This window comes from Mytilus californianus, unplaced genomic scaffold (genome assembly GCF_021869535.1).
Source record: "Mytilus californianus isolate M0D057914Y unplaced genomic scaffold, xbMytCali1.0.p SCAF_2, whole genome shotgun sequence".
Lineage (NCBI taxonomy): Eukaryota > Metazoa > Mollusca > Bivalvia > Mytilida > Mytilidae > Mytilus > Mytilus californianus.
This window is the reverse complement of record NW_026262668.1, coordinates 109654181-109680455: the sequence shown is the minus strand read 5'-3', so window position 1 is coordinate 109680455 and position 26275 is coordinate 109654181. Positions and strand designations below refer to the sequence as shown.

The window sequence follows — 26275 nt, the reverse complement described above, 5'->3', positions numbered from 1 at the left end:
AATGTTCAATACTAGCAATGGTAAAAATACAACACACAAGTAAAAATTATACGTTAAAAATCAGGATAAAATGTACAGCTACGCAAGTGAAATAATGTACAAATGGTGTGGTGATGCAGTTCATAAAAGTACTTAGTAAAAGTCACTTCAGTTAGAATTAAAAAGCTTACTCACAAAATGCCTTTTAAAATTTCTATGTTTTTGGGTGTCCTTCGTATAAATAGTTGACCTTAGCCAATTTTGGTTTTCTTGTTTAATTGTTTAAGTTAAACCTTAGTCTGTTCTTTTTATAATTACATGTATTCGGCATAGATCTTTTGAGGTTTTGATCTAATATTTTCAGAACTATAAAGCCTCTTAACTTTCAGGACATGAGAGAATGTGATGAAATTAAGCAAGTTGAAAACCCCTCTTCCAAACTCGATCTAGACATTTCACATTTTTGTTCAAGTAATTTTTAGAGCCTCCCTATAATTCTATGAATTTGGCACTCGGTATACCAAATAAATTATTCTGCAATTTTGACCTGAGAACTGAAATCTGCATCCATATATATAAAACACAATCTTATTGACTTGGTAGAGAACTTTTTGTGAAATCTCTGGATTTTTTACTTTTAAATGTTGGTCAAACATGATTTTAGCAACTTTCTTCTAATTCATTATTATTCAAACAATACACATAAAATGTGCATGTGCATTTATTCATCATTTAGCTTACATAGATTAAATGGATTAAATTCATCAAGATGATAAATAGTTGAAAATGGAAATTAATGCAAATAGTGTGTGACAAGCAAAACTACACAATCTCTGGACATTTACAAGTATATGTATATGTATATAACATAGTTGTTAACTTCTATGTCATTTGGTCTCTTGTAGAGAGTATTCTCATAGCAATCATACCACATCTTCTTATTTTTATATATATAGTATAAATATTTTTATTGTTTTCATACTTTGAGAAAAAGAACGCCTAGTCCAATCTAAGATTTCTTTCATTGGCTCATACATGTTTGTCCCCTGTAATGTTAAATAAGATATTTAGGTCATCTTCATTTTTAAAAGCCAGTGTTCACAAGCTGTATTGAAGTTTTTCTAAATCATTTGCATTAGTCATTTTTCTAAAAGATTACTTTTCGCTAATAACTCTATAATGCAGAGTCTATAAAGGCAACTTATATGACTTTTCCTTCATTATCACCGACACCCATCAAATACAAAGTCATTGAGAGGTTTGAAAATTTAGGTTCCAAAAGACTTAATTTGAATAAGTTTTGATAGATATCACTATCATTCCACTTTTTTAGAGATATATTTGGAAGGGAGAAGGTATGATTAGGATATTTTTGGCCCTTGAATTCAGGTGCCAAATTATGGCTCTTATCATACCCCCTCCTTTAAAAGGAACAGTATTGAGTAATATGACAGTAAGAAATAAATCTAGCCAATACCATATTTTTTTAATAAAACGAACACGATTTGATTTTCTGAACCTAATTTAACAGAGTCGTATTGTATAACATCACAATTGGGACTGTAACAGAAATGACATATCTGATCCAACTTTATACTCCACTGGATCTTTTCCTCTGAAAAAAAATATATCACAGACTATTATTATTTGTAACAGCTTATGGTTAAATAAATTTAGAACTCCTGTAGAAATAAATATCTTTAACCGGTAAATTCAGGGGGAGGGTTGGGCACCCACTAACATGTTTAACCCAGCCAAATTTAGTATATGCCTGTCCCAAGTCAGTAGCCTGTAATTCAGTTGTTGTCATTTGTTGCTGTATATCATATTTGAATTTCGTTCATTGTTTTTTTACATAAATCAGGCCGTTAGTTTTTCTTGTTTGAATTGTTTTACATTTGTCATTTCAGGGCCTTTTATAGCTGACTATGCGGTATGGGTTTTGCTCATTGTTGAAGGCCGTACGGTGACCTGTAGTTGTTAACTTCTATTATCATTTGGTCTCTGGTGGAGAGTTGTCTCATTGGAAATTATACCACATCTTCTTATTTCTATATAATATTAATTTGAGATTTGATTGGTCACATATTTCTCCTATAATACTGGCATTAAAAAGTAATAAATTATTTATATTTTTAAAGAAATGTGAACTCTTAAGTCAGAGGAAAAGGGTAACTAGCAAAGAAGCATGTATTCTGTCAGTGGGGTCATTTTTTTCTTGTTCGATAAAGCTAACAAAGAAATCTACATATTACTTTGGTAACAACTTTAGGTCAACAATCAAACCAATCTATTTAAAATATTGATTAAGTGGACATGTTACATTCTTCACTGAAACAATGTATCTTATATACAAAAACCTATTTTATTATGTACTAGTACCTGACAAAGAGTTTGGCATCTGTTTTTCCCAGCAGAGTGGCCTTTTTATCCTCTACAAGTAACATGCATCCCTCACGTAACCCCTAGAAAATAATTAATACATTTAGATGAATGGCAAGAATATCAAGCGAGCCTGCTAGGGGGAGCTGATGAAGTCAGTATCAAAAAATAAAATGCCATTATTCTTTTAATCAGCAATTTGTCTTAACTGTAGGTTTTTTTGGTTGAGAATGAAGTAAAATAAAATAGTTAGTAAAACTACTTTTACACGTACAAAACGTTGGGATAATGAATGGAGTCGTGTGCATTTCATTGATAAATTGACGCGGATGGACTTGAGCATGTGACGTTGCTGCACTGATACATGACATCATTGCCTAATATTTTTCAAGTATTAAGTCCTGTAAAAATATTAGGCAGTAATACCAAAGGGAAAATGTACAAATTGCTGATAAATATTATTTTAATACTTCAAAATGAAGAAATTAGTAAATTTAGTATTACATTTCATATTGAGGAATAAAATTCGAAATACTGGATTGCTTATCAATATATTCAAATGAATTCATAAAGGCTCATCATTATGGATACTGGATAGTATTCATGTTTTCCAAAGTAAGATTATAATTACAGCAACTCAGTAAGTCATGGAAAGTTATCTTATAAACACTATTGATAACCACAAATTTTGAATGAAAATGAATTCTTAAGGATGTAGTATTAGAGACTGAGTGCATGTGAAAATAACAACATGCAAACTAAAAACAGTAGAAAAAACAAGGTTAAAAAATATGTAAATGTATTAATCATTTTCCCCTTACTAATTGTTTAAATAAACTATCAGGAACTATTAATGGACTTCTGATACTAATAACTTCTGAAATTGATTCCTACAAAATAGCTTACCAAAACAGGAGGAGAATCTTCATATTCATGAAACTGCTTAATTCGCTGTTCTCTAGTCTCCTAAAATAAAATTAGTTAAGATTTAAAACTTTCTATCAAAAAGTGTATATTTTCTGACACCTGAAAATTTAAAAGTACAACAGGTGCATTAACTATAAAGTTCGAATTGTATGAAAATAAAAGTCTTGAAAACAAACATCACATCTGTCAAAAAGAATGCAAAAGGTTTTATAGCCGAAAAAAGTATATGGACAAAGTACTTTTGGTCAAATTGGTCCTCACTTTGGTTTAAACAATGCCCTACAATTTTGGATTTATTTGTAATAAGGATCAACTAGGAAAGACATAAATACGGCAAACACCCAAGTAAAATGTTAAGAAATAACTAATACTTTCAATATCAAAGGACCAGCATTTTTATTGCTGTTTTTCAACTTAATCGTTCCTGGAATGTCTTCAGCAATTAATTAAAGTAAGGAGCATATACCTTACATAATATTAAAGAAAGTCTCCATTGCCTAGTGTTGAAGGCCTCACTGTGACTTTGAGATGAATAAAGACAATAAAAGCAGTTCCTTTGTATTTGGTTTAGTCAAGTGTTGGTAGAAATTTTACCACATAAATTAATATACCATGTTCTTTCTTTACCATTCTTATTACAATTAGCAGGTCTGTTATTAACAGCTACAAATGTCTTTGAAGAAATCTATGAGAAAAGTCATCAATACAAATATGTGAAGAATTTGGAGTTGATGGCAGATCTTTGACAGTCTCTGTGTATTCACAACTTTTTGAAGACTTGGGACAATTTAGAGGTTGAAATTGTAGTCATCTGTCTTTTGGCTTTTGCTGAAGATCATTTTAACTTTATTCTAGATGTCTTGTTGTTTATATTTGTGTCATTATGTCGTCACTTTTTTATTCAAATACATACAAATCTGTATAGTCTTCCTACAAAGATCATTTATTACCTGGCAAATACTATACAATGATTACAACTGCAACAAGGCAATTGTATTTCTCTTTAAGCTGAGCAAAAATTTTAAGGGAGGTAACTTTCAACTCAATGAAAAAGTCAATGTCCTTTTTTTTCTAGTTATGTTTATTATGACATTACTGTGGATTCATTATTATTTGTGGTTTACCAATTTTGGTGGATTTCGTGGGTACAGGTTTACCATGAATTAAAGTGTTCAACAAAAAACAAATTTTATATAGGCTTGCATACAAACTTTGACGAAACCACAAAATCAAATATTCACAGAAATGCAAGTTTTCCTCAATCCATGAAAATTGGTACCCATGAAAATAAATGAATCCACAGTATATTAATGGAATGAAAATATGAAAAACAGAACATATTGCATAATTAAACATCAATAGATATAAAAGAAATGTTGTTTTCAAAGGAGAGAAGTCAAAGGTTTGTATTGTGTTTGATTGTTAACTTTAATAGAACTGTCTGTGTAATTTGCCATGAGATGTCTTTAAACTTTTCTGAACATAGGTAAGATATGTTATGATGATCATTAGGAAACCATCTTCTTATGAACATTGTAAAAGGTTCCTTAAAAATTAGCATGCCAACACTTACTTTTACCATTTTACATGTTTTTTAAAATGCACAATGAGAGCAAATTCTTGTCTAAATTTATATTAGAATAATGAAAATATAAGAGCAAAGCAAAGCTTCACAATCAAATCTAAATGTAGTGAGTTTTGAAATTATATATATTACTGGCATGTGATTATATTTTTCCCAAATATGTCTTGAAGGAAATTTTAAAGTAACATCAAATTAGCTGTGTTTTTATCTTAAGTTTTAAAAAATTCCAATTTAAAAAAAAATATATGCGAGCCTAAGTTTTCTTTTCAAACTAGCACAAACTATGTTTTATATTGTGTTCTGTCAAGGATTACTTCTTGTCTATCACCATATCGTAATATAAAATGAACTAACAATGTAAGACTTAATTTTAAATATTTTCGTGTATTTAAAGGTAGCACAGTATTTTGCCATCTTAAATTGGCATTGACTGCTATAAATGGTCAGTCCATTTTTCGTCTTGCCTTGAATGAGTCAAAAAGCAAAACATAGGGATGCTTTTTTTAGGCATAGGATACGGCGGCAACAATGTTTTAGTTTGTGATTAGGTCAGTTTATGGGGAACCACTAGTGGTAGGTCAATGATATTTGGTATGCAGTTGTATTAGTATTGACCTGTCTCATTCCCATGGAGATTACTTAGCCCTGCCCCCTCAGTCATGGTCTATTGACTTTGAAACTTTTGCTTAGTTTACATATATTTGTTTGTGATTAGGTCAGTTTATGGAGAACCACTAGTGGAAGGTCAATGATATTTGATATGCAGATGTATTAGCATAGCCACATCACATTTCCATGGAGATTATTTGGCCCCGTCCCTTCAGTCATGGTCTATTGACTTTGAAATTTTTGCTTACTTTACATGTATTAAGTTTATGATCAGGTCAGTTTATGGAGAATCACTAGTGGAAGGTCATGATATTTGGTATGCAGTTGTATTAGCATTGACACATCACATTTCCATGGAGATTTTTGGCCCTGCCCCTTCAGTCATGGTTTATTGACAATTTCTTTGTTTGATTGTGTGGCTTTAATAATGACATTCATATAAACTTCAACTTGTAGCTATAACATTTTTTCACAAATACAAAATTTTCTTGAATTATTTCAAAGAATTTGCTACATGAGGGGAGATAATTTAGTTTCATAAAAAAATGTATTAAAAATGTACATGTATGAATTTATCTTTATTTTAATGTAGCAATAAAAGAGTATGGTGATCCTATTTTAATTTTTATTTCCTGAAAGCATTTTATAAGAGCCATCTTCTCATAACTTATTTCAAAATTATATCATTTAGGTTTTTTTCTATTCACAAAATATTGCTTTTTTCTGTGTATAATGCTTATAAAATATAATTTGCCTGGCTGGAAGCTTGAAAAGCAGTATGATGAATTCAATCTATATCTTTGAAAATTGAAAGATATTCACCAACTGAAGGACATATATCAATTAGTATTGTTAGTTATAAATTATGACCAAATTATCACAAAGGACAAGAAATTGATTATATATATATGTTGTTTATACATATACTCCAATACTATGTTAATATAGCAGAATTTTATGTCCACATTACATCAACTGATGTTATGGAAATTATCAGTATCTCTGATTGGAGTCCATATATACCTACACCCATATGTGTATTATTAGCATCTGGTTCAATGTAGTGTGGATTGATGTTAAAGGGTACCAGTTTGAGAGCATCAAATGATGGTGGATACACTATTGGCATATCATTTGTTGTCTTGATACTGGCTGTGGCTACATTACTTCCAGCACTAGATCCTATATATGGTATTCCATCCTACAAACATAAGAGTATATGAATGAGAGTCTTGATTGGGCTTAAGGAAAAAAGAAAAAAAATGGGCAAACTATCATAGAATAGAGAATAATGAAAACAGGAATAAAAAAAGTCAGGTTTACTCAGTATCAAAATTAAATACAGTTTAACAGTATTTAAAGTCAGTACTTATAAAATGTTCACTATGTCTATAAATTCCTTTTTACCTCTAAAACTCTTTTTCTGATTGCTTCTACAATTTTTTCATCATAAAGTGTCTTCAAAAGTCTGAATGTATTACCCCCACCTGTTGGTAAACGGAAATAAATAAAAACAAATGAAAGTTGACATATTCGATATTTCATATGGTACACACAAAAATAATAGTTCTAGTTATAAAGAAATTTCTTTAGAGACTTAATTCATGAAACAAATATATTTTACCATTGAGGTATTATATCCAAGAAAAGAAAAATCTAATTTAGAAAATAGAAACCATCAATTTGGTGGATTTTTATTCATTACATGGCTTAACTCCTAAATGGTAAAATCAGCAATATTTTATTCAAAAAATACATGTACTATTAACTTGGAGATCATGATGATGATTTACTTTTTCAGCAGGTTAATTATATTAAATTATTAGTTTGGTGTACTATATTAATGGATTTGCATTTCACTTAATATTTTTTTGCATGTTCGGAGAATTCTAAGAACTGTTGCAAGGAAGGTCAGAAAGAGTATTTGACAGTAAATACAGGATAAAGCTATATATTACTTACCAATAAATATGGCTTGAGCTTGATTAACTGCTCCCAAAGCATCAGGCTGCTGGTGAATACTTTGTACATCATATCCTGGGGTAGAAAAAACAATACATCAATGTGACCATAACCTTAAAACCCAATAATGCTAGAAAAATCTTTTAATAGAATGTGGCTGATCATGCAGTCCAAAAGAATAGACAAATCTATGTGTATATATATATATACCAGATGATATCACATCTAAATTGAAATTGAAATTACCCTGAAATGCTAGATAAGCCTCAGTAGGAAGAGTGTCTAACCATAAATGTTTTTTGTGATTCAGTTTTGCAAAGTATGTCATAATTCTTATGTGGTTTCTCTGATGAGCATTCACACAAGTAAGTAGCATTCATAAACAGCTCCCATATAACATTTACACACAGACAAGCCTGAGTTTGAAAAGTGTCCTTTTTTTAGTCTTAAATTCTTAATTACTTAAAATAATAATTATTGGGACAATGGTGGGTTCTTCAAATGGATAGATTTATTTTCCAATGTAACAAAAAAATATTGCACTAGTTGTTTTTCATAGTATGTATAAGAATTAAGTTGAATGATACATATTATTGAGTGGTATTATTTTGTTTGTAAAAGCCATATTGCATTACTGCTAAAATTTTACCAAAAGATGTGAATGCTTCCTTTGCCTTTCCAGCATACCAATCTCTGTCATGAAGTGCATATGGAACAAACAACACAGTTTTAACTTTGCTTGAATGAAAAGGAAAAAATAATATTATTCCTGATTTAAAAAACCAGAATTTCTACAATTTGCAACTTATAATGAATAAATGGACTGAAAAGATTACACTTTTTATCTGTAATTTACAAATACAGGTTTTCCATCAATGTTCTTTAAGAAGATGAAATGATCATACCTCCTTTAGACTTCTTCCTTCACTATCACTTCAAATGGCTAGGACAAACCTGTTTATTTTATCATTGTAGTAATATCTTTGAATAATGTCTTTATTGAATCTTACATCAATTTTGTTTTTAAGTTTAATATATACATATTTGCATATCTATTGCTATTAAGGTGTGAACACAGTCCTACATTCTGCCAATACTTATATTTTGGCATTGCACAAGGTCATCCTTTTTCTCAGACTGTTTTTTACATCTTTACACTAAATCTGCTGGAGGTGTACTAATTTTACATTTTAGTCAGTTATTTAGTTTATTTATTAAATGAAAAAAGGCTTTGAACTAACTTTCAGTAACTGTGAGTACTCTTAGATTGTTACTTTGTGGCATTTGTCTTTTTATGATTTGGTTTTGTGCTGAACACCAATCTGATGAGTCCAGCTTTTTCAACTGATTTTCAACATTTTGTTTTTTGGAAGATATCTTTAAAAGTATGTATAAGATATCTTATATAGTTAATAAAATATCTTATCAACTTTATAAGATATCTTATGAGCAATATAAGATAGATGTATCCTATATGATTGCTTTATCAGATATCTTCATTAATTTATCAGATATCTTATTTATTATATAAGATATCTGATTAAGAATATAAAAAATCTTATTTGATACATAAGATATCTTATTTAGTTTAAATGATATCGCTATTCCTTTATAAGATATCTCTATTCATTTATAAGATGTATCTATAAATTTATAAGATATTTCTATTTCTTTATAAAATATCTCTATTTGTTTATAAGATATCTTATATTACTAATAAGATATCTTATTAACTTCAAATTAATTAAGATATCTTGTTTAATATATAAAATATCGGATTAAATATATGTCTCATAAAGAATACAAGATATCTGATAGATCTTATTAAGTTTATTCTACATCTTATTTAGGTTATAAGATATCTTATTTAGTTTATAAGATATCTTATCTTATCAAGTTCATAAGATATATCTAAAGTAAAATATATATAAGATATCTTATAAATAATATATATATATATATAAAATATCTTATAAATAATATAAGATATCTTATAGATAATATATATATATGTAAGCCTCAAATCTATGTCCAGCCTCAAATCTATGTCCTTTCCGCAAATCTATGTCCTTTTTAATATTGCGTCATAGACGTTCCAAATTTATGTCCTTTGTTGTCTCAAATCTATGTCTTTTATTGTCTCAAATCTATGTCTTTTATTGTCTCAAATCTATGTCCTGCATTGTCTCAAATCTATGTCCTGCATTGTCTAAAATCTATGTCCTTTATCGAAATGTGGTGACGTAAGACATAGCAAGACGTAATCAAGTAAAAAAAAATGTGTAGTTTCAATCTTGAAAGTAACATGTATGCTCGTTATGCCAATAATTTGTACACTGAATTATGTTGTGGTTGTTGAATGTTGATGTCATGGTACACAATGGATTTTTAAAAATACATAGATTTGAAACTGGAATAGTTTCACCAGAAAAAAAAAACTTTTTTAATAATTAAGACAGTGGCACAAAATGTCGTTGTTAAACACAATAAATTATACCCTAAACATTTTATGTGGTATCTATACATTGAAACATTGAACAAAATATTTGTAAATAGGTGTATGTGTTTATAGCTTACGATACAGAATAGGTTTGATTCATTGTTGACGGCTGTATATGTATCTTTAGTTGCTTGTATACAGATGTCATTTTGTATTAATTTATATTTCAAGACGTAATGAGTAAAGGGAAGTAACGATAATTACTACAGAACAATTAACGGGATCAGGAAATGCAAACAATTTGAAAATGTTGTAGTTTTACAATTAAATGTAAATCATACAATAATTATACACGCATGTAAAAATTTTAAGCACACACATGGAGAACATGCACACCCCAACTTAACATTGAATTATTGGAAATGACTTAATAAAACATCCTATAAGGCCGTACTTATTAGACGGGCATAAATTTGTGCATGGCGAAACAAACTGGAAAAAGATTTAAGGAAAGGACACAGATTTGAGGCCGTGTCTTTTTTAACGGACATAGATTAGCGATTGACGTCACGATGGGGCACAGATTTGAGAAACGGACACAGATTTGAGGCCGTACACAGATCTGAGGCTTACATATATATATAAGATATCTTAATATAAATAATATATATATATATAAGATATCTTATAAATAATATATATATATATATATAAGATATCTTATAAATAATATATATATATATTTATAAGATATCTTATAAATAATATATATATATATATATATATAAGATATCTTATAAATAATATATATTTATATATATATATATAAGATATCTTATAAAATTTAAAAGATATCTTTTTTTGCTATTAAATAAGATATCTTATAACTTAAATTAGAAATCTAATAAAGTAATCAAGATATCTTTACAGACTGTTGAATAAGTCTATTTACAGAAAATTTTGCATTTTCAATCAAAGTTAAGTTTTTTTACAACTGAAGTAAAAATATTTGCCTGAAGATATCAGCAGTATGTTGTTTTTATGCAACACCTCCGTTGTTGAATTAAACGGCAGGTGAAGGTAACTGGTCCTCCACCAGTATTGCATATTAATAATATCTAAAAATTGGGTACGAATTGATAAAAGTATGAGTTGACATGAATCCAAATCCAACCTATGGCACAGTAAGCCACCACTCTACCAAATGAGCTAAAGAGGTACTCCACTAGCGCAGCTAAATTGTAGGGCAGTAATACATCTACTAAGTAAGGGGAGCACGGCTACAGTAGTACAAGTTATTTATGAAATTGTATGCAATTTAATAAATTCTCTCAAAACTAGATAAGATAAGCACAGTAGTGTTAAGTATGTGGCATATTGAAAAAAAAGAATTTTAAGAGCAAACAATGACATATACAATATTGAAATCATGTATCCAAGCTCTTGTCGTGGAACCTTAAATCTACTTTCAGTTTCACTTTGTTTTTGTTTTTTGGTACTACTTTTAAAATTTCAATTATATTTACTCAGAGAGAAATTGTTTTATCTGTTCTTTACAATGACCTAGATATCCTCCATCATGTAATGTTGAATTGGATATCAACAGTAAACGCCGCATGCCAAAAGAATAAGAGTCTAAGAATTAAGTTAAAAACTTAGTGGGTGGATCATCCACTGAACCAACGGAATTGAGTTACGCCCCCTTTAGTTAGACTTCCGCTTTCACTTTCACTTAACTACGGCGGGAACAAAACTGTATACTATTCTATCTGTCAGGCAGTGTCTATTGGTGTTATTAGGTATTTACTAACTCTGTATGTGAAAACTAAATCTTTAGTTATATTCGTTTCATTTTCACCTATGAAACGATAAAAACCTCGGGATGTGGCACATTGATTGTGTGTGTGTGAATGACACGTTTATTTAACCAATATTGGCAATAATGGACAAATTATATGCCCATGTATTTATCAGAGCTGAGCAATCTTAAAAAAACTACATATGATTATAATGATTTATACAATAATCAAAAGCATAATTGCGGATCCAGGATTTTACGTTGGGGAGCGCAAACTTATATTTTCGCCGAGCGGAGCGAGAAGGACACTTTTTCATAATGAAATATTGTCTTTTCTATAAAATTTTGTCTAGCGGACAGTATTTTATGGAGGACATTATTTATGTTACACACTAGTAGTTTGTTACCATCATGCATTTTACTTATTCCTTTTGGATTACAGTTGAATCCCCTGCGTCTGCGCGGCCAGTGATATCGCGCATCATCTGATTTTGTGATATCCGCAATGTAACACAAATAGAATATTTCTCGTAATTGTTTTAGTCTTCCGAAGGTACAGAAAAGATTAAAATTGAAAAGTTCTTGCATAAATTTATAATTGCAATCCCATGCTTACATTTTCCATAAATTTTTTTTACATCATCAGATAGAATTGGTTCATTTTAAGTCATATTTTAACAAAATTAAATAAATTTTGCTCGAAATCCTTGGCAGACTGTTTGGTTCAGACACAATCCAATAGTGGATAAGAATATCTCCAGATCAGAAATGCAGTTATTCAAATTGTCACATGACACTTTAACACTGTTTTTTAAAATATATAAATCAAATGGTTCTGGTGCAGATCCAGCTATTTAGCAAAACTCTCTAGCATGTCTAGGGAAAGTCACCTGATCAATCCGACAGATTTTTGTTTCAAGAATTCATGACGATTAATAATAAGCCTTCATTTTTGCAATTTGGTGAAGAATCGTTTATTGTTCAGCCCTCCGTCAAGAAGCCAATTGTGTACATGATGTAGGGTACATGCTTCTCAAAAGTTATCGATTGTTTTTTAATGATAGTGAATTTTGCAAAAATCAGTTTTTAAAAGTTATTTATACGGAGTTTATCCTCCTTCACACAGTCTGCCTTATATTAAAAACATCCCAAAAACTTCGGAATTTACAGTTGTTATTTTAAATTAGCAATTTTTTCGCTTTAACATGTTTAATAAACTTAACCAATTTATGCAGAATGTGGTCATATGTATATTTTTGACACTTTTCAAATATTTTGTTCTGGAATGATGACACTTCTTTGTAAACACTGTACACTGCTCCTTATCTGTTTAATTTTTATTGACACAAGTTGAAGAGTCCATTCACATCGACTGTAAATTAGAGAATTTTGCAATGTTTTAATTATTAACAGGCTATTATTTCAACTTGGAATTATTTTTAATTATGGAATTTGCATAATTTCTTGTGCTTGAAAATTTTAATAAATTCCATGTTTATTCTGTATTTTAATGTTCTGTGTGGCGCATAACACTTTCTATTACAAAGAAGAGTGCACATTTTCAACAGAATGTACTGTGCTGCACACAACACTATCTTTACAAAATACATTGTATGGAAAGTGTTATGCAATGCTCAAAACATTATAATACAGAATAAACATGGAATTTATTAAAAATTTCAAGCACAAGAAATTATGCAAATTCCATAGTTAAAAATAATTCCAAGTTGAAATAATAGCCTGTTTTAATTGCAAATAAATTTTGACAGGATAAGCTTTGCATAAAATAAAATGATATTATTTGTATGCAGCATTTTCTGAAATCTCAACAATCAATGTCATCACATTTTTTGCCAATTGCTCACTCATCACAATAATAAATGGACTCATTATTTCTGAATTTACAGTAATTATGATAGTGTGTTTGATAGCTTAGAAGTAAATAAAAAGGTTTTAATTTGAATGTATGGGTAATACTTTTGCCAAACTGCAATATATAAATGGGGGCGTTTTTAAACCTAAGCTAAAAGTCTGTACCTACATTGTGTGTGGACACAGATAATAAAGCAAGCATGGCCTTATTTTATTGAGTTTTAACTAAAAAAATAGAATCAAGATGGCTACCTGAGGCTCTACATGCATGACGTTCACAATGATAAATTGGTGTGTATACACACAGAACAATGTTTCCATGATATTGATTCTCCCTTCGTTCAATATTGATATGAAAATACATGTAGGGAGATGTGGTATGATTGCCAATGAGACAACTATCCACTTGGGACTAAAGTAAAAGGATGTAAAACATGGTTTATGAAAATAAGAAGATGTGGTATGATTGCAAATGCGACAAAAGTCTCAACTCTCTACCAGAAACCAAATGACATAGAAGTTTACAACTATAGGTCACCATACAGCCTTCAACACTGAGAAAAGCCCATACCAATTAGTAACCTATAAAAGGCCCCAAAATGACAAATGTAAAACAATTCAAACGAGAAAACTAACAGTCTGTTTAAGTACAAAACAATAAACAAACAATAATCACTGAATGGGGACACTTTTTAACCGGATTTTCGAAGTAAAAATCGGTTATTGATTCGGGGATGTACGGCGGGCGGGCGGGCGGCTGCCAAACAGTGTCCGTTCATTTACATGAAAATGCTTTGTTGTTTCCTGTGACTAAATGAAGGTCAAGTTCAATTTTCATGATTTTAGCTTTTTTCGTTGTTCAGTTCAGCCCTTTCCCAAGAATTCAATTTTTGATGAATTAATCAATTTCTGTACAAAGGGAAATAACTCATTTTTTAAAAGATGTTTAAAAGACATTGTATTAATCATGATTAATGATAAATGACATTTTTGATTTTTTTTTCTTTTCTTTGGTAAATTGTTTGAAGAATTTTGTGGTAGGTTTGTTTGTTATTCTGTATAAACTAATTTTCTGAATGCTATATATATATAAATTTTTTAGGAAGTAAACTCCTTTAATAAGATAATAATATATTTTTATTAAAAGATGTAATTCATTACATTACATTCTGTAGATAAAGTTGATAGATAAGTTGCAGATCTATATTAGTTTGTGACAAATGAAAGAAAAAATATTTGGAACTATTAATTATATTTGATTATAATTTGAAAATAGATATACATTGTGTTACATCATATCTACTTTTAGAGAACTATTTTTAGTGAAATCATATCTAATGTTAAAGTACTATGTTAAACCATATTTCTGTTCAAAGGGAAATAACTCAAACTTATTCCATGAACCAGTAATGATAACATCAAAATTTCTTTATAACTATTTTTTTTAAGTCATGTGTGTTATGAAGGTAGATGTCACAGTTGTTATGTGGTATTTTATTTTTGTTGTGTGTGTGTTAATGTTTAATTTTTATATGATCCTGTTTGGGGTTCAGATTTGCAAATATCATTTTCATTATTAATTAGATAATAATCTTTTATAAATATTCAATCACAATCCAAATTCAGAGCTGTTTTAAGCTTAAATGTTGTGTCCATACTTGCTCAACTGTTCAGGGTTCAACCTCTGCAGGAAAATCCGGTTTGCTGTCACTCGACAGCCTCTTGTTTCATTTGAAATGGTAACATTGTTCATATTGTCAACTTCAAAACCTTTACTGTCTAATTCTAATGAATTAATACAAAAAGATGTAATCTTCTGTATTGAATTTTGTTCCAGGAATATGGATGAAGAACCTATGGAGATGTCTCCAGAAGGAAGCAGAAATAGAAGTTCCTTTCAAGGATTCCATGACAACAGTAATTCTGATATGGATGTGGACTCATCACATGACAGATCATATTTTGCTTCTAATGTTAATAACTTTTCTTTCCATAATATGAGTGCTACTATAGCAACTTCATCTCCATATGAAAGTGAGGCCAAGTATTTTCAACAGACAAGACAGTCAGTAAAGCCATTACAAATGAGACCACTTATAGCATCAAAAAAGAGTCCAGAAGAAAATAAAAGCATTTTACATAAAGATGAAAATTTGAACACTCTTCTCTCAGAATCAAATAAACTTATGAAATCATCATTAGACAAAAAGAAATCTAGATCTAAAAGTAAAGAGTTGTCGCCAAGGGAAAAACGTGTAAACAGACGAAAATCAGGAAATCAGTATGATGTACGAAGAAAATTTTATGGATGGTTGTTCCTGGCAGTTTTATTTGCACTCCTTTCAACGTTCATACTAATTCATCAGAAATGTCATATACATATGGATGTAGATAAATTTGAACAGGTGTTTGATGAAAATGTTTTTGGTCAGCATATTGCCAAACATGCTTTGACAACAACACTTAGAAATATTTCCTTGCGAATGCAGAATGACACAAAATTGTCATCCAACCCTCTCGTTTTTTCTTTTCATGGTTGGACAGGAGTTGGCAAAAATTTTGTGACCAAACAATTGCTTTATGGCTTTGATAATGCTAGAGTGACAACTTTCCTTATTCCTCTTCATTTTCCTCATAAATCACAGGACGAGGAATATAAAATAAATATTCAGAAATGGGTGAAAGGAAACATAACTTTGTGTTATGTTAATATGTTTGTTTTTGATGAAATGGACAAAGCAACGCCTGGTCTCCTTGATGGACTCCTTTCTGTGATGAAAGATATTCAGAGAATTGAAATGGAGAAAACATGGATTATATTTTTATTCTTAAGCAATTCTAGAGGTCATCAAATTAATAATTACCTTTTTACAGAAATGAAATCTGGGAAAAATCGAAATGATATCACTTTTGAGGAAATTCTCCCTGTTTTGACTGATGATGATTCCAGTGATGAGTGGTATAAAGATTTCAATCAGCAGGGTTTGATTCATACATTTGTTCCCTTTCTTCCACTTAATAAATATCATGTGCACCAGTGCATTGAAAAAGATGTAATCAAAAAGGGGAGACAACCTACCACAGAGTTAATTAACAGTATCTCTGAAGAAATGCATTATATTCAGCCAGTTGAAGATCATGTTCCTTACTCTTTGACAGGATGTAAAAGGGTTTCAGACAAAGTGGATATTCATATTTAAATTTCTGTAATAAAACTATATGTATATGTACAATGTACAGCATAAAATGTTTAATGTCTGTTTATTAAACATGATGAATTTATTTGCATTTGAAATTTATGATTCAGTGACTGATTTAGGAGGACGAGGGATTTTTTGTTTGCTTGTAATAGGCACAACAGATGGAAAACATGCAGTATTCTTTGATTTTTCAAAAAAACAAAAAAGAATTGTTGGAATTTCTTTTTCTTACTTTGAGGGCAAACTATAAGTGACTCACTCCTCTGCACAAAATTCTTGCAAGTGCACTACTTTGATATAAGGGTATTTCAAAGATGAAAGTATGAAATGACTATTTTCCACTGACCCATTTTCATTTTAAAAAATCCTCTTCTCTAAAACTCTTTAGCAAAAACGATCAGCATGACAAGATCTACAAATAAGTCAACATGGCCAAAATTGTCAGACAACTACTTATTGTAGTTATTGCGCTTGAATGATGATTTTTGTCGAGCCTGCGACTTCTGTCGCTGAAAGCTCAACATAGGGATAGTGATCCGGCGGCGGCATTAGCTAACTTCTTAAAAGCTTTATATTTTAGAAGGTGGAAGATCTAGATGCTTTATACTTTGTATATGGATGCCTCATGTTACGAAGTTTCCGTCAGTCACATGTCCAATGTCCTTGACCTCATTTTCATGGTTCAATGACTACTTGAAAAAAAAGTTAAGATTTTTTGTAATGTTAAATTCTCTCTTATTATAAGTAATAGGATAACTATATTTGGTATGTGCGTACCTTGCATGTTCCTCATGCCCGTCAGACAGTTTTCACTTGACCTAGACCTCATTTTGGTGGTCAAGTCCATATCTCAGATACTAGAAGCAATAGGTCTAGCATATTCGGTGTATGGAAGGACTGTAAGGTGTACATGTCCAACTGGCAGGTGTCATCTGACCTTGACCTCATTTTCATGGTTCAGTGGTTATAGTTAAGATTTTGTGTTTTGGTCTGTTTTTCTTATACTGTATGCAATAGGTCTACTATATTTGTTGTATGGAATGATTGTAAGGTGTACATGTCTAGCTGGCAGGTGTCATCTGACCTTGACCTCATTTTCATGGTTCAGTGGTCAAAGTCAAGTTTTTGAGTTTTGGTCTTTTTTTCTAGTACTACATTGTATATGCAATAGTTCAACTATATTTGGTGTATGGAAATATTTTATGATCTATATGTCAGTCACGCAGGTTTTATTTGACCTTGACCTCTTTTTCAAGGTTCATTGCTCAGTGTTAAGTTTTTGTGTTTTGGTCTGTTTTTCTTAAACTATAAGCAATAGGTCAACTATATTTGTTGTACGGAAGAATTGTTAGCTGTATATGCCTACCTAGCATGGTTCATCTGACCTTGACCTCATTTTCATGGTTCATTGGTTAATGTTAAGTTTATGTGACAGTTGTAATTAAAGAACCTTAGTGAGCGCGCTCACATACCCCACATCCCCACATTGTCATTGGAGAAATAAAATAAGTGTAAGAAAAAAAAATTGTATCAGAAAAAAAAATTGAATCATAATTTCCTGTCAATATGCACATCTACATAGTATGTCCTTATTATCTACACAGTTTCATGAAATTCTGTGGTGTGGTTTGAGAGGAGTTGCGATGACAAAAGGTTGCAGTAGTTTATTGGGCAAATAAGTTCAAAGGGGCGTAACTCCTGGAAAAAAATTGAATCGTAATTTCCTGTCAATATGCACATCTACGTAGTATGTCCTTATTATCTGAAAAGGTTTCATGAAATTCTGTTGTGTGGTTTGAGAGGAGTTGCGATGACAAAAGGTTGCAGTAGTATATTGGGCAAATAAGTTCAAAGGGGCGTAACTCCTGGAAAAACAATGGAATCGTAATTTCCTGTCGATATGCACATCTACGTAGTATGTCCTTATTATCTGAAAAGGTTTCATGAAATTCTGTTGTGTGGTTTGAGAGGAGTTGCGATGACAAAAGGTTGCAGTAGTATATTGGGCAAATAAGTTCAAAGGGGCGTAACTCCTAGAAAAACAATGGAATCGTAATTTCCTGTCGATATGCACATCTACGTAGTATGTCCTTATTGTCTGAAAAGGTTTCATGAATTTCTGTTGTGTGGTTTGAGAGGAGTTGCGATGACAAACTGTTGCAGTAGTACATTAAAGTAAATAAGTTCAAAGGGGCGTAACTCCTTGAAAAAGAATTGAATCGTAATTTCCTGTCGATATGCACAACTACATAGTATGGCCTTATTATCTAAAAAGGTTTCGTGAAATTCTGTTGTGTGGTTTGAGAGGAGTTTCGATGACAAGAAACAGGACTGACGGACTGACGGACGGACAGACGGACGGACGGGTCAAAAACATTATACCCTCCGCAACTCGTTGCGTGGGGTATAATAAAGCTTTATATTTAGGACTATCAACATAATATCAATGATTAGTAAAGAAGGCGAGATATTTCAGCGTGTGCACTCTTGTTACATTTTTTGGGGCGTTTTACCCCATATCCTAAAAACTATAATAGACTGATAAAAACTTGAATTAGCAAAAGTGATTAGCAAGACAAGGTCTACAAATAAGCCAAATGGCCGAACTTATCAATTGACATTATTGGAGTTATTGTTCTTTAATGACTATTTTTACCTATTTTTCCGTTTCTACCTATTATCATAAAAGCTATAAAAGATAGACAGACAATTTTAGTTTTAAAAGCAAAAACGATCACCAAGACAAGATCAAATATTTCAAGTTTTGCCACTCTTAATAGGAGTGATTGCCCTTAAATGACGATTGTTTTACCCTTTTGTGTAAACTAAAAATGATAGAGAGAAACTGCAAACTGAAAAAATGATGAGCAATACAAGATCAACAAAAACTTTTTTTTTACTCTCTGATGGTATCACTGCTAGTGGACTGTTTGTTGTTAATGTACCACTGCTGGTGGATTGTTGGTCCCTGATGGTACCATTACTGGTGATTGCTAGTGGACTGTTTGTTCCTAATGGTACTACTGGTGGTGGACTGTTTGTCCCTGATGGTACCATTGAGATAACAATTGCAAGTGGACTGTAAATCCCTGATGGTACCATTGCAAGTGGACTGTAAATCCCTGATGGTACCATTTGCAAGTGGACTGTTAGTTCCTTATTATACCACTGCTAGTGGACTCTTAGTAACTGATGGTACCACTGAAGTTTGATGGTTAGTTCCTAATGGTACCACAGTTAGTGGACTGTTAATTTCTGAAGATACCGCTGCTAGTTGACTGTTATTCCCTGATGGTACCACTGCTATTGGACTGTTAGTACCTTGTGGTGATACTGATAGTAGACTGTAAGTCCTCGATAGTACCATTTCTAATGGACTGTAAATCCCTAGTTGGGCTACTGCAAATGGACTGTTAGTTTCTGTTGGTACCACTGCCAGTGAACTATTAGTTCCTGTTGATACCACAGCTAGTGGGCTGTTAGTTTTCAATTGAAGCACTACCAGTGGACTGTATGTTACTGATCGAACAACTGTTAGCGGTCTGCTAGTCCCTGATTGTACCTCTGCAGGAGAACTATAAGTCCCTGATAATACCATCTGCTCAATAGCCGTTGCTTGTTTATTGGCATGATTAAACTTGTACATTTTTACTGTACATTTTTTCTGTACATTTTCATGTTCTAAAAATGATTGAATTACTAAGTATGCACTTATACTAAAACTAAGGTTGCAACTCTTTCTGTCCAGAAATTGAATGGAACAACCTAACAGTCAACTCTTAATCCCAGGACCGAGATATACAAAAAACCATAATCGAAATATCAACAAATTAATGAAGAACTTTCATGAGAGAGAAACCCCCATTGAACCTACTAATTACTAAAAATGCTTTACTGGTATTTAAGTCTTCCACCAGTATACCAGGAATATCTGACTATGCAGCAATAATAACAGATATAGATATAAAACCTCTCTACCAAAAGCCAACCCCGATGAAAAGACATGATAGCTTTTAATTTTATAATTCATGTAATTTACAATGTTCGGATTTTAAGGTTCGATCATCATATTAAACCTTTTGGCAAAAATGGTCGTGTTTACACCTAAACTATACACATTACAGACAAAACTGCGCGCAATCATTTTTTTTATGCATGGCTGGATTTACACAAATATATAACATAAAAACATTTAAAAAACTAAACTTTCCCTGGATTTTGATGTGTATGGGTCCTATAAGCCTATAGCTCCATATTCCATGATTGACCTTCCTAGATATATGGATTCTTTTAGGGCAATTGTAGATTGTGCCTAAGGAAACCAAGAGTTGAACTTGCTTTTTTGCTTGTGTTTGCTATGTGTGTTCTCCATTTTAGGTCGTTAGATGACATATAGAGTCCGAGGTATGGGTTCGTGTTTACCTGTTCTAGTATATATAGGAATAAGAAGATGTGGTATGATTGCCAATGAGACAACTCTCCACAAGAGACCAAATGACAATGTTCACTGAGTTGGTAAAATTTACTTGATGTTTTGTTTTAAAATAGACATAATATAGCCAATTATTACATTAAATTTCATACCCTAGTTTTTGGCCGTCAAGTCTTGTATGAGGTTGATGTTGTTGTCTTTTTAGGAGTTGATGTCCTTGTAAAGTAGGCGGTCGTCTGAAAATAGTAGGCCTTGTGATTTTACCGCATCAAGAGATCATGTGTGTGACAGAGAAATATATAGTATGGGCCCAATTCTAAGTCTTGCAGCAGTCTAAAATTGAAAATTCTCCCTGCAACTCTCATTTGTCTGTTTGTTCGACTTGGTGCCAGGTTTTCGGCACATTCTCTGAGTACTATATTTGGTTTGTTGTCTGGGTCGACTTACCTATATAGTTCTTTGACATTTTTTCCATAGGCGGATCCAGGGGGGGGGGGGGGGGCTGAAGGGCCCGCCCCCCCCCCCCCTTTTCGTGGGAAAAATTTGGTTGATTATATAGGGAATCACTGAAGCATGACTGTAGCATGAAGTAGTTCAGCCTTTTCTTTCCTGTGTGTTATCAGTTGGCCTGCTTTTTTAGGGGCGATACTCAAATATTGTTTATATATACTTTCAATTTATAGTTAAATTGATGCATTCCCATTCAGATTTCTTAATTTTTTTTAACATTCTTTCTGGGATTTTCTGTATTTTCTCCATATGTGTGTCTTTTTTGTGTGGTTGTTTACCTGAACATGATTAATAACTGATAAAATATATTGTTTCGATTATTTAATGTCTATCACTGACAACAACAAAAATACAAAATATCATATTTGTTCTCTTTTTTAAAGTGAACTAAAAATTATGCAACATTAAACAAATTAGTCAATTATATATATAACATGATTGTCAAACAAGCGAATTGTGATTTCTGCATCATTAGCTTCAAATAACGTTAAAAAGCTAAATTATCATATAGAATAATAATCAATCCTCTTTTTTGAAGCAAACTAAATGTATACAAAATTGAATGATTTGATAGTTATATCATAATTGTACAAACAAGAAATTATGCTATGTTTTCATATTTGCCTTTCAAAAACAATGATATTGACATTTAGAGTATGTATAAGTTCCAATTTCCAGTCTTCAGCCTGGAATTGTGAAGATGACAAAATAGAAGTAAAACTGAGAGTCAATCTGAATTTACTTTTTGGCTTGTTCCATTTCAACATCTTCAGCCATTGGTGCACGGATAGTAAGATTCCCTTCGTCATCTCTAAAGCATTCAATGTTCTTTCCATCCACAGACCTTGGAACTGTCATCTGACGCCAGAACGACTCACGAACTTCAAGACCATCTTCAGACCTCTTTCGTTCTCCTTGGGCTGTCAACATTCCATCTTTGCAAGATACTTTAACCTCCTCTGGTCGAAAATTTTCAACACTGAATTTCATCAAGTTGCTGTGACTATCACTTGACACTAATGCACCACCTGCATGTGGTACTGTGACAACTTGGAGTTGTCTCTCCTCTGGATGATGGTACGGGGCTTCCAATACCAGAGTTCCATCTGATCTCATGAAGCTGTGAATTTTTTCAGCATCAACATTCTCGGGAACCTTGACTGTCCGCTTTCGTTCAACAGTATCTCCCCATTCATTATTACCATCTGTGTACTTAGCATGAACAAGTACTTTACCTGAAAAGTAGTCGGAGAGAAAAAAAAACCTGTGTGATAGTGATAAAATGGTACGTAACAACGTAGGTGATTGGGTTGAAAGGTGTATATTACAAAATTATAAAATTATCATAATTTCAACACACGTCGTAACGGGCAACACACCACAAGCGCTCGGGGTATGGATCCCCCTTTTTTCAATTAGAGTAAAATTTCTGAATTTCTTTAGTACTTTAACTTATTTTCCCACTTTTAAATGTATTCTTGCAATTATCTTTACGCTTAAAAAAATGTTGACCCTCTTTTAATATATTTGTTTTTAAAAGTGAAGATAATTGCAAAAATGCGTTAAAAAGTGGGGAAAATATGTCAAAATACTAAAAAAACATTTACTTTAAATGAGCGCCTGTGATAACCATATTGCCTGTAAATTGTCAAAAATATCATGAGAACCTATGAGCTACAGTTCCGCAGCTAGTCTAATTGGTGATAGTTGTTTCATTGGCAACCATACCACATGTCCTTATGTTAATATAATCGTTTAAGGTAATGAAAAAAAAACTTACCGTCCTCAACTTTCACTTTGACATGCTGTGCATCGAAGTCTCCAATCTTCACGCTGTAGGTCCACTTTCTATCCGCCAGTGAAGTCTCAGGTCTGCGTCTTCTACTCGTCAGGGGGCGGCCATATCCCAAGCCTACGGACATAGGCTCCCAGTCGTCCATAAAGTGGAACATGTCATCAGAATCAGGCTGCATTTGATTGAAGCGGTTCCAAAGCACTGGGATGAACGCCATTTTTTTGCTTATTGTACTTAGCTGAAAGTCTGGAGCTAATATTATGGTGTGCACGGTATTTTTCAGACATCGTTTTGGGGACTTATATATAGTGTGAAAGATGGACACTCGAAAGCTCTAGAAAAAATACCAGTTTCTAAAAATATAAATAACGCAAATAACTAATTCAAGTTCAAGGTGAATATATGTTATTTTAAGATTTTGTGGTAAAGGAAATTTCGAGAATAGATCAGAACTACTGAGTTTTAAAAAGCGAACTGTTAATTTAAAATTGGCTACTCCCGACTTTACGCGATTAAAAGGCTCAATCCCGACGTCCTGAAAAAAAGGTCATTCCGCCCCTTTGTAAATATAAGTTGATTAAAAATGTTCATACATTAAGATTTTATTTACCGAGGGGCACTGCAGTTATTATCGCATTTAGTATAATTTTGTATAGAAATGTGAAATAAAACTCCAATTGATAAAGTCAATAAAGAGAAAACAAAATGAAATGTTCGTCAAACACCTCATTAGTTCGACACCTCAAATATTTGACAACACTTGTGATATTAGAAAGCGGCCCAGTGTAAAATCTGCATGATGTGTCTTGTTTATCTCGGATTAAAGAGGACATTTACTGTAAGATATCTTTTATTATAAAAATATGGAAATTAGGTATGATGCCCATGTGGTATGATTGCCAATGTAAAATATCAACCATAGGCGGATCCGGGGGGGGGGGGGGGGGGGGGGGGGGGCTGGGGGGCCCGGGCCCCCCTTTCGTGGTAAAAATTTGGTTGATTATATAGGGAATCACTGAAGCGTGACTGGAGCGGGCCCCCCTTAGGTCAGTCAGCGCCCCCCCCCCCCCCCCCCCCCCTTTACTAAAAGTTCTGGATCCGCCACTGTCAACTAATCAAAGAACAAGTATGTAAGCATCTTTTCCATTTTTGGAAGGGTAAATATCAGTGTATGATATCTTACAGACATTAATTTTCTCCAGCCTACACACGATAAGCTCCCTCATACCAACTTCAACTAACTATACTGACCGACGGTAGAAACGCAACACTAGATTATTCTTTTTAATTCCCATTTTCAAATATGCAATTTTTGTTGAACAAAATGTATGAATACAAATTTTATTCATTACTTCATTGTCTAAAAAATGTTTGCAGTTCGAAAGTTTAATTGATTACGTCATTTTTAATGTTCAAATCATGTGGTACGCACTGAAACCCTGGTTTCCCCCTTATCAATGGACGTGACACCGTCGAAGGCAATGACTGCATGTAACCAACGCCAAAATTAATGTCGGAAAGGTCAACCAATTCTGTTGGGCATATTTTGATTCTGTTTTGTACTTTCTGACGCCTTTGTCTCACCCATTACAGTGTGTTTTGGCAATTATACGGTTTAAACTTTAGGGCTTTAAATGTTTTTCTGCAGTCGATTCTTTGCATTTCAGTATATGGGAAACATTAATGGCATGAATCTGTCTGCCCTGGCATTCGGCGACTTGATTAGCAGTTGACGTTGCGGCTGTAATAAACATGTCTCGCAAATGACGTTGCGTTATCAAATTCTATTGACGTGGCGTTGTCACTACATATTGATCTGGTCTTTGATGGTCATCAACAAATCCCGTCTGCCTGTATCGTTGTTTGAAAGACAGTAAGACGAGTTTCTGACGTGAAATTGTCTGGTTACAGCACGTTCACGTTTTCCTGCTTGCAATATTCTTGTGGGCTGATTCAGATTTTCATTGCTCAGTCTCAGCAATATGGAGATGCAACATTTTTACACTGATTTAAGTGTGGGTTTGGATTGAAAGAATTGTTTCACGAAGAAAAAACCTTAAAAAATCATTTATGGGTTTCAAATTTCGCTTTAAGAAATTCGTGCGACTTCAATAATCCGGTATGTTCAATAACCTCGGGTAAGTCTGATATTGATTTTTTCTAAACAGAAAGAAGTAAGCATGAATATTAGTATATGAGGATCAATCAATGTGTGTTGCGTTTTTAAAGCCCGTCAGTATATAATGATTTTACGAAAGGAAACAAATCCAACAATAGCTTTCCCCGGATTACCATGTGTAATCACAAAAAAATATCTGTAATATTAACTCATCATCCAAACCTCAATTGTTAGTTAAAAATGTTGATTAGTGAATCATCTTAATATCGAAAACCGACAATAAAACATGTGTACAATATCCCCTTTCGGCCCCTAAGAATGCTTACCCCGGGTATCCGATACTATCCCAATGTAGTACTACCCAATAGCTATTTATCAAAGCAGAGTCTATAATACCTAGGATTAAAGAACTGCCGAGACTACGGTTGGAAAGTGAGTACCCCTAATCCCCATTTTATAGAATATGACTTTTTTCTATGTTCCGGAAGAAATTTGTCGGCCTTTAAGAATGCCTACCCCAGGTATCCGATACTAACGGTATCCCAATGTAGTACTATCCAATAGCTATGTATTAAAGCAGAGTCTATAATTCCTAGGATTAAATAACTTTCGAGACTCAGGGATGGAAAGTGGGTACCCCCGTCCCCATTAATAGACAATGGATT

General features: G+C 32.4%; 3 protein-coding genes across 5 annotated transcripts in view; 1 reads left to right on the top strand and 2 right to left on the bottom strand.

The window, feature by feature from the left end:
* Nucleotides 1-16836, top strand: part of LOC127730737 (torsin-1A-like) — a 37662-nt gene extending 20826 nt beyond the window's left edge. For 2 of the 3 annotated variants that reach the window (XM_052239267.1, XM_052239265.1), the window contains exon 2: nt 15392-16836. In XM_052239267.1, coding sequence (XP_052095227.1) covers nt 15396-16754 — 1359 coding nt within the window. In that variant the 5' untranslated portion in view covers nt 15392-15395 and the 3' untranslated portion in view covers nt 16755-16836. Of the gene's footprint in view, nt 1-11597; nt 11684-15391 lie in introns of those variants that run through there. The other variant, XM_052239266.1, reaches the window with a different exon arrangement.
* Nucleotides 1451-11576, bottom strand: LOC127730747 (alpha-aspartyl dipeptidase-like). Its single transcript, XM_052239277.1, has 8 exons — nt 11411-11576; nt 8094-8182; nt 7445-7519; nt 6890-6969; nt 6510-6683; nt 3268-3327; nt 2362-2444; nt 1451-1594 (listed from the first exon to the last, which is right to left on the bottom strand). Exons 1-8 carry the CDS (start codon nt 11500-11502, stop codon nt 1528-1530), a joined length of 720 nt encoding a protein of 239 aa, XP_052095237.1. The 5' UTR covers nt 11503-11576; the 3' UTR covers nt 1451-1527.
* A 5166-nt stretch (nt 16837-22002) lies between the features above and the next one.
* On the bottom strand, nt 22003-23792 carry LOC127730744 (uncharacterized). Its single transcript, XM_052239275.1, has 2 exons — nt 23477-23792; nt 22003-22931 (listed from the first exon to the last, which is right to left on the bottom strand). The coding sequence occupies exons 1-2, from the start codon at nt 23706-23708 to the stop codon at nt 22435-22437; spliced, it is 729 nt and encodes a 242-aa protein (XP_052095235.1). The 5' UTR covers nt 23709-23792; the 3' UTR covers nt 22003-22434.
* Between the last annotated feature and the right edge of the window lie 2483 nt (nt 23793-26275).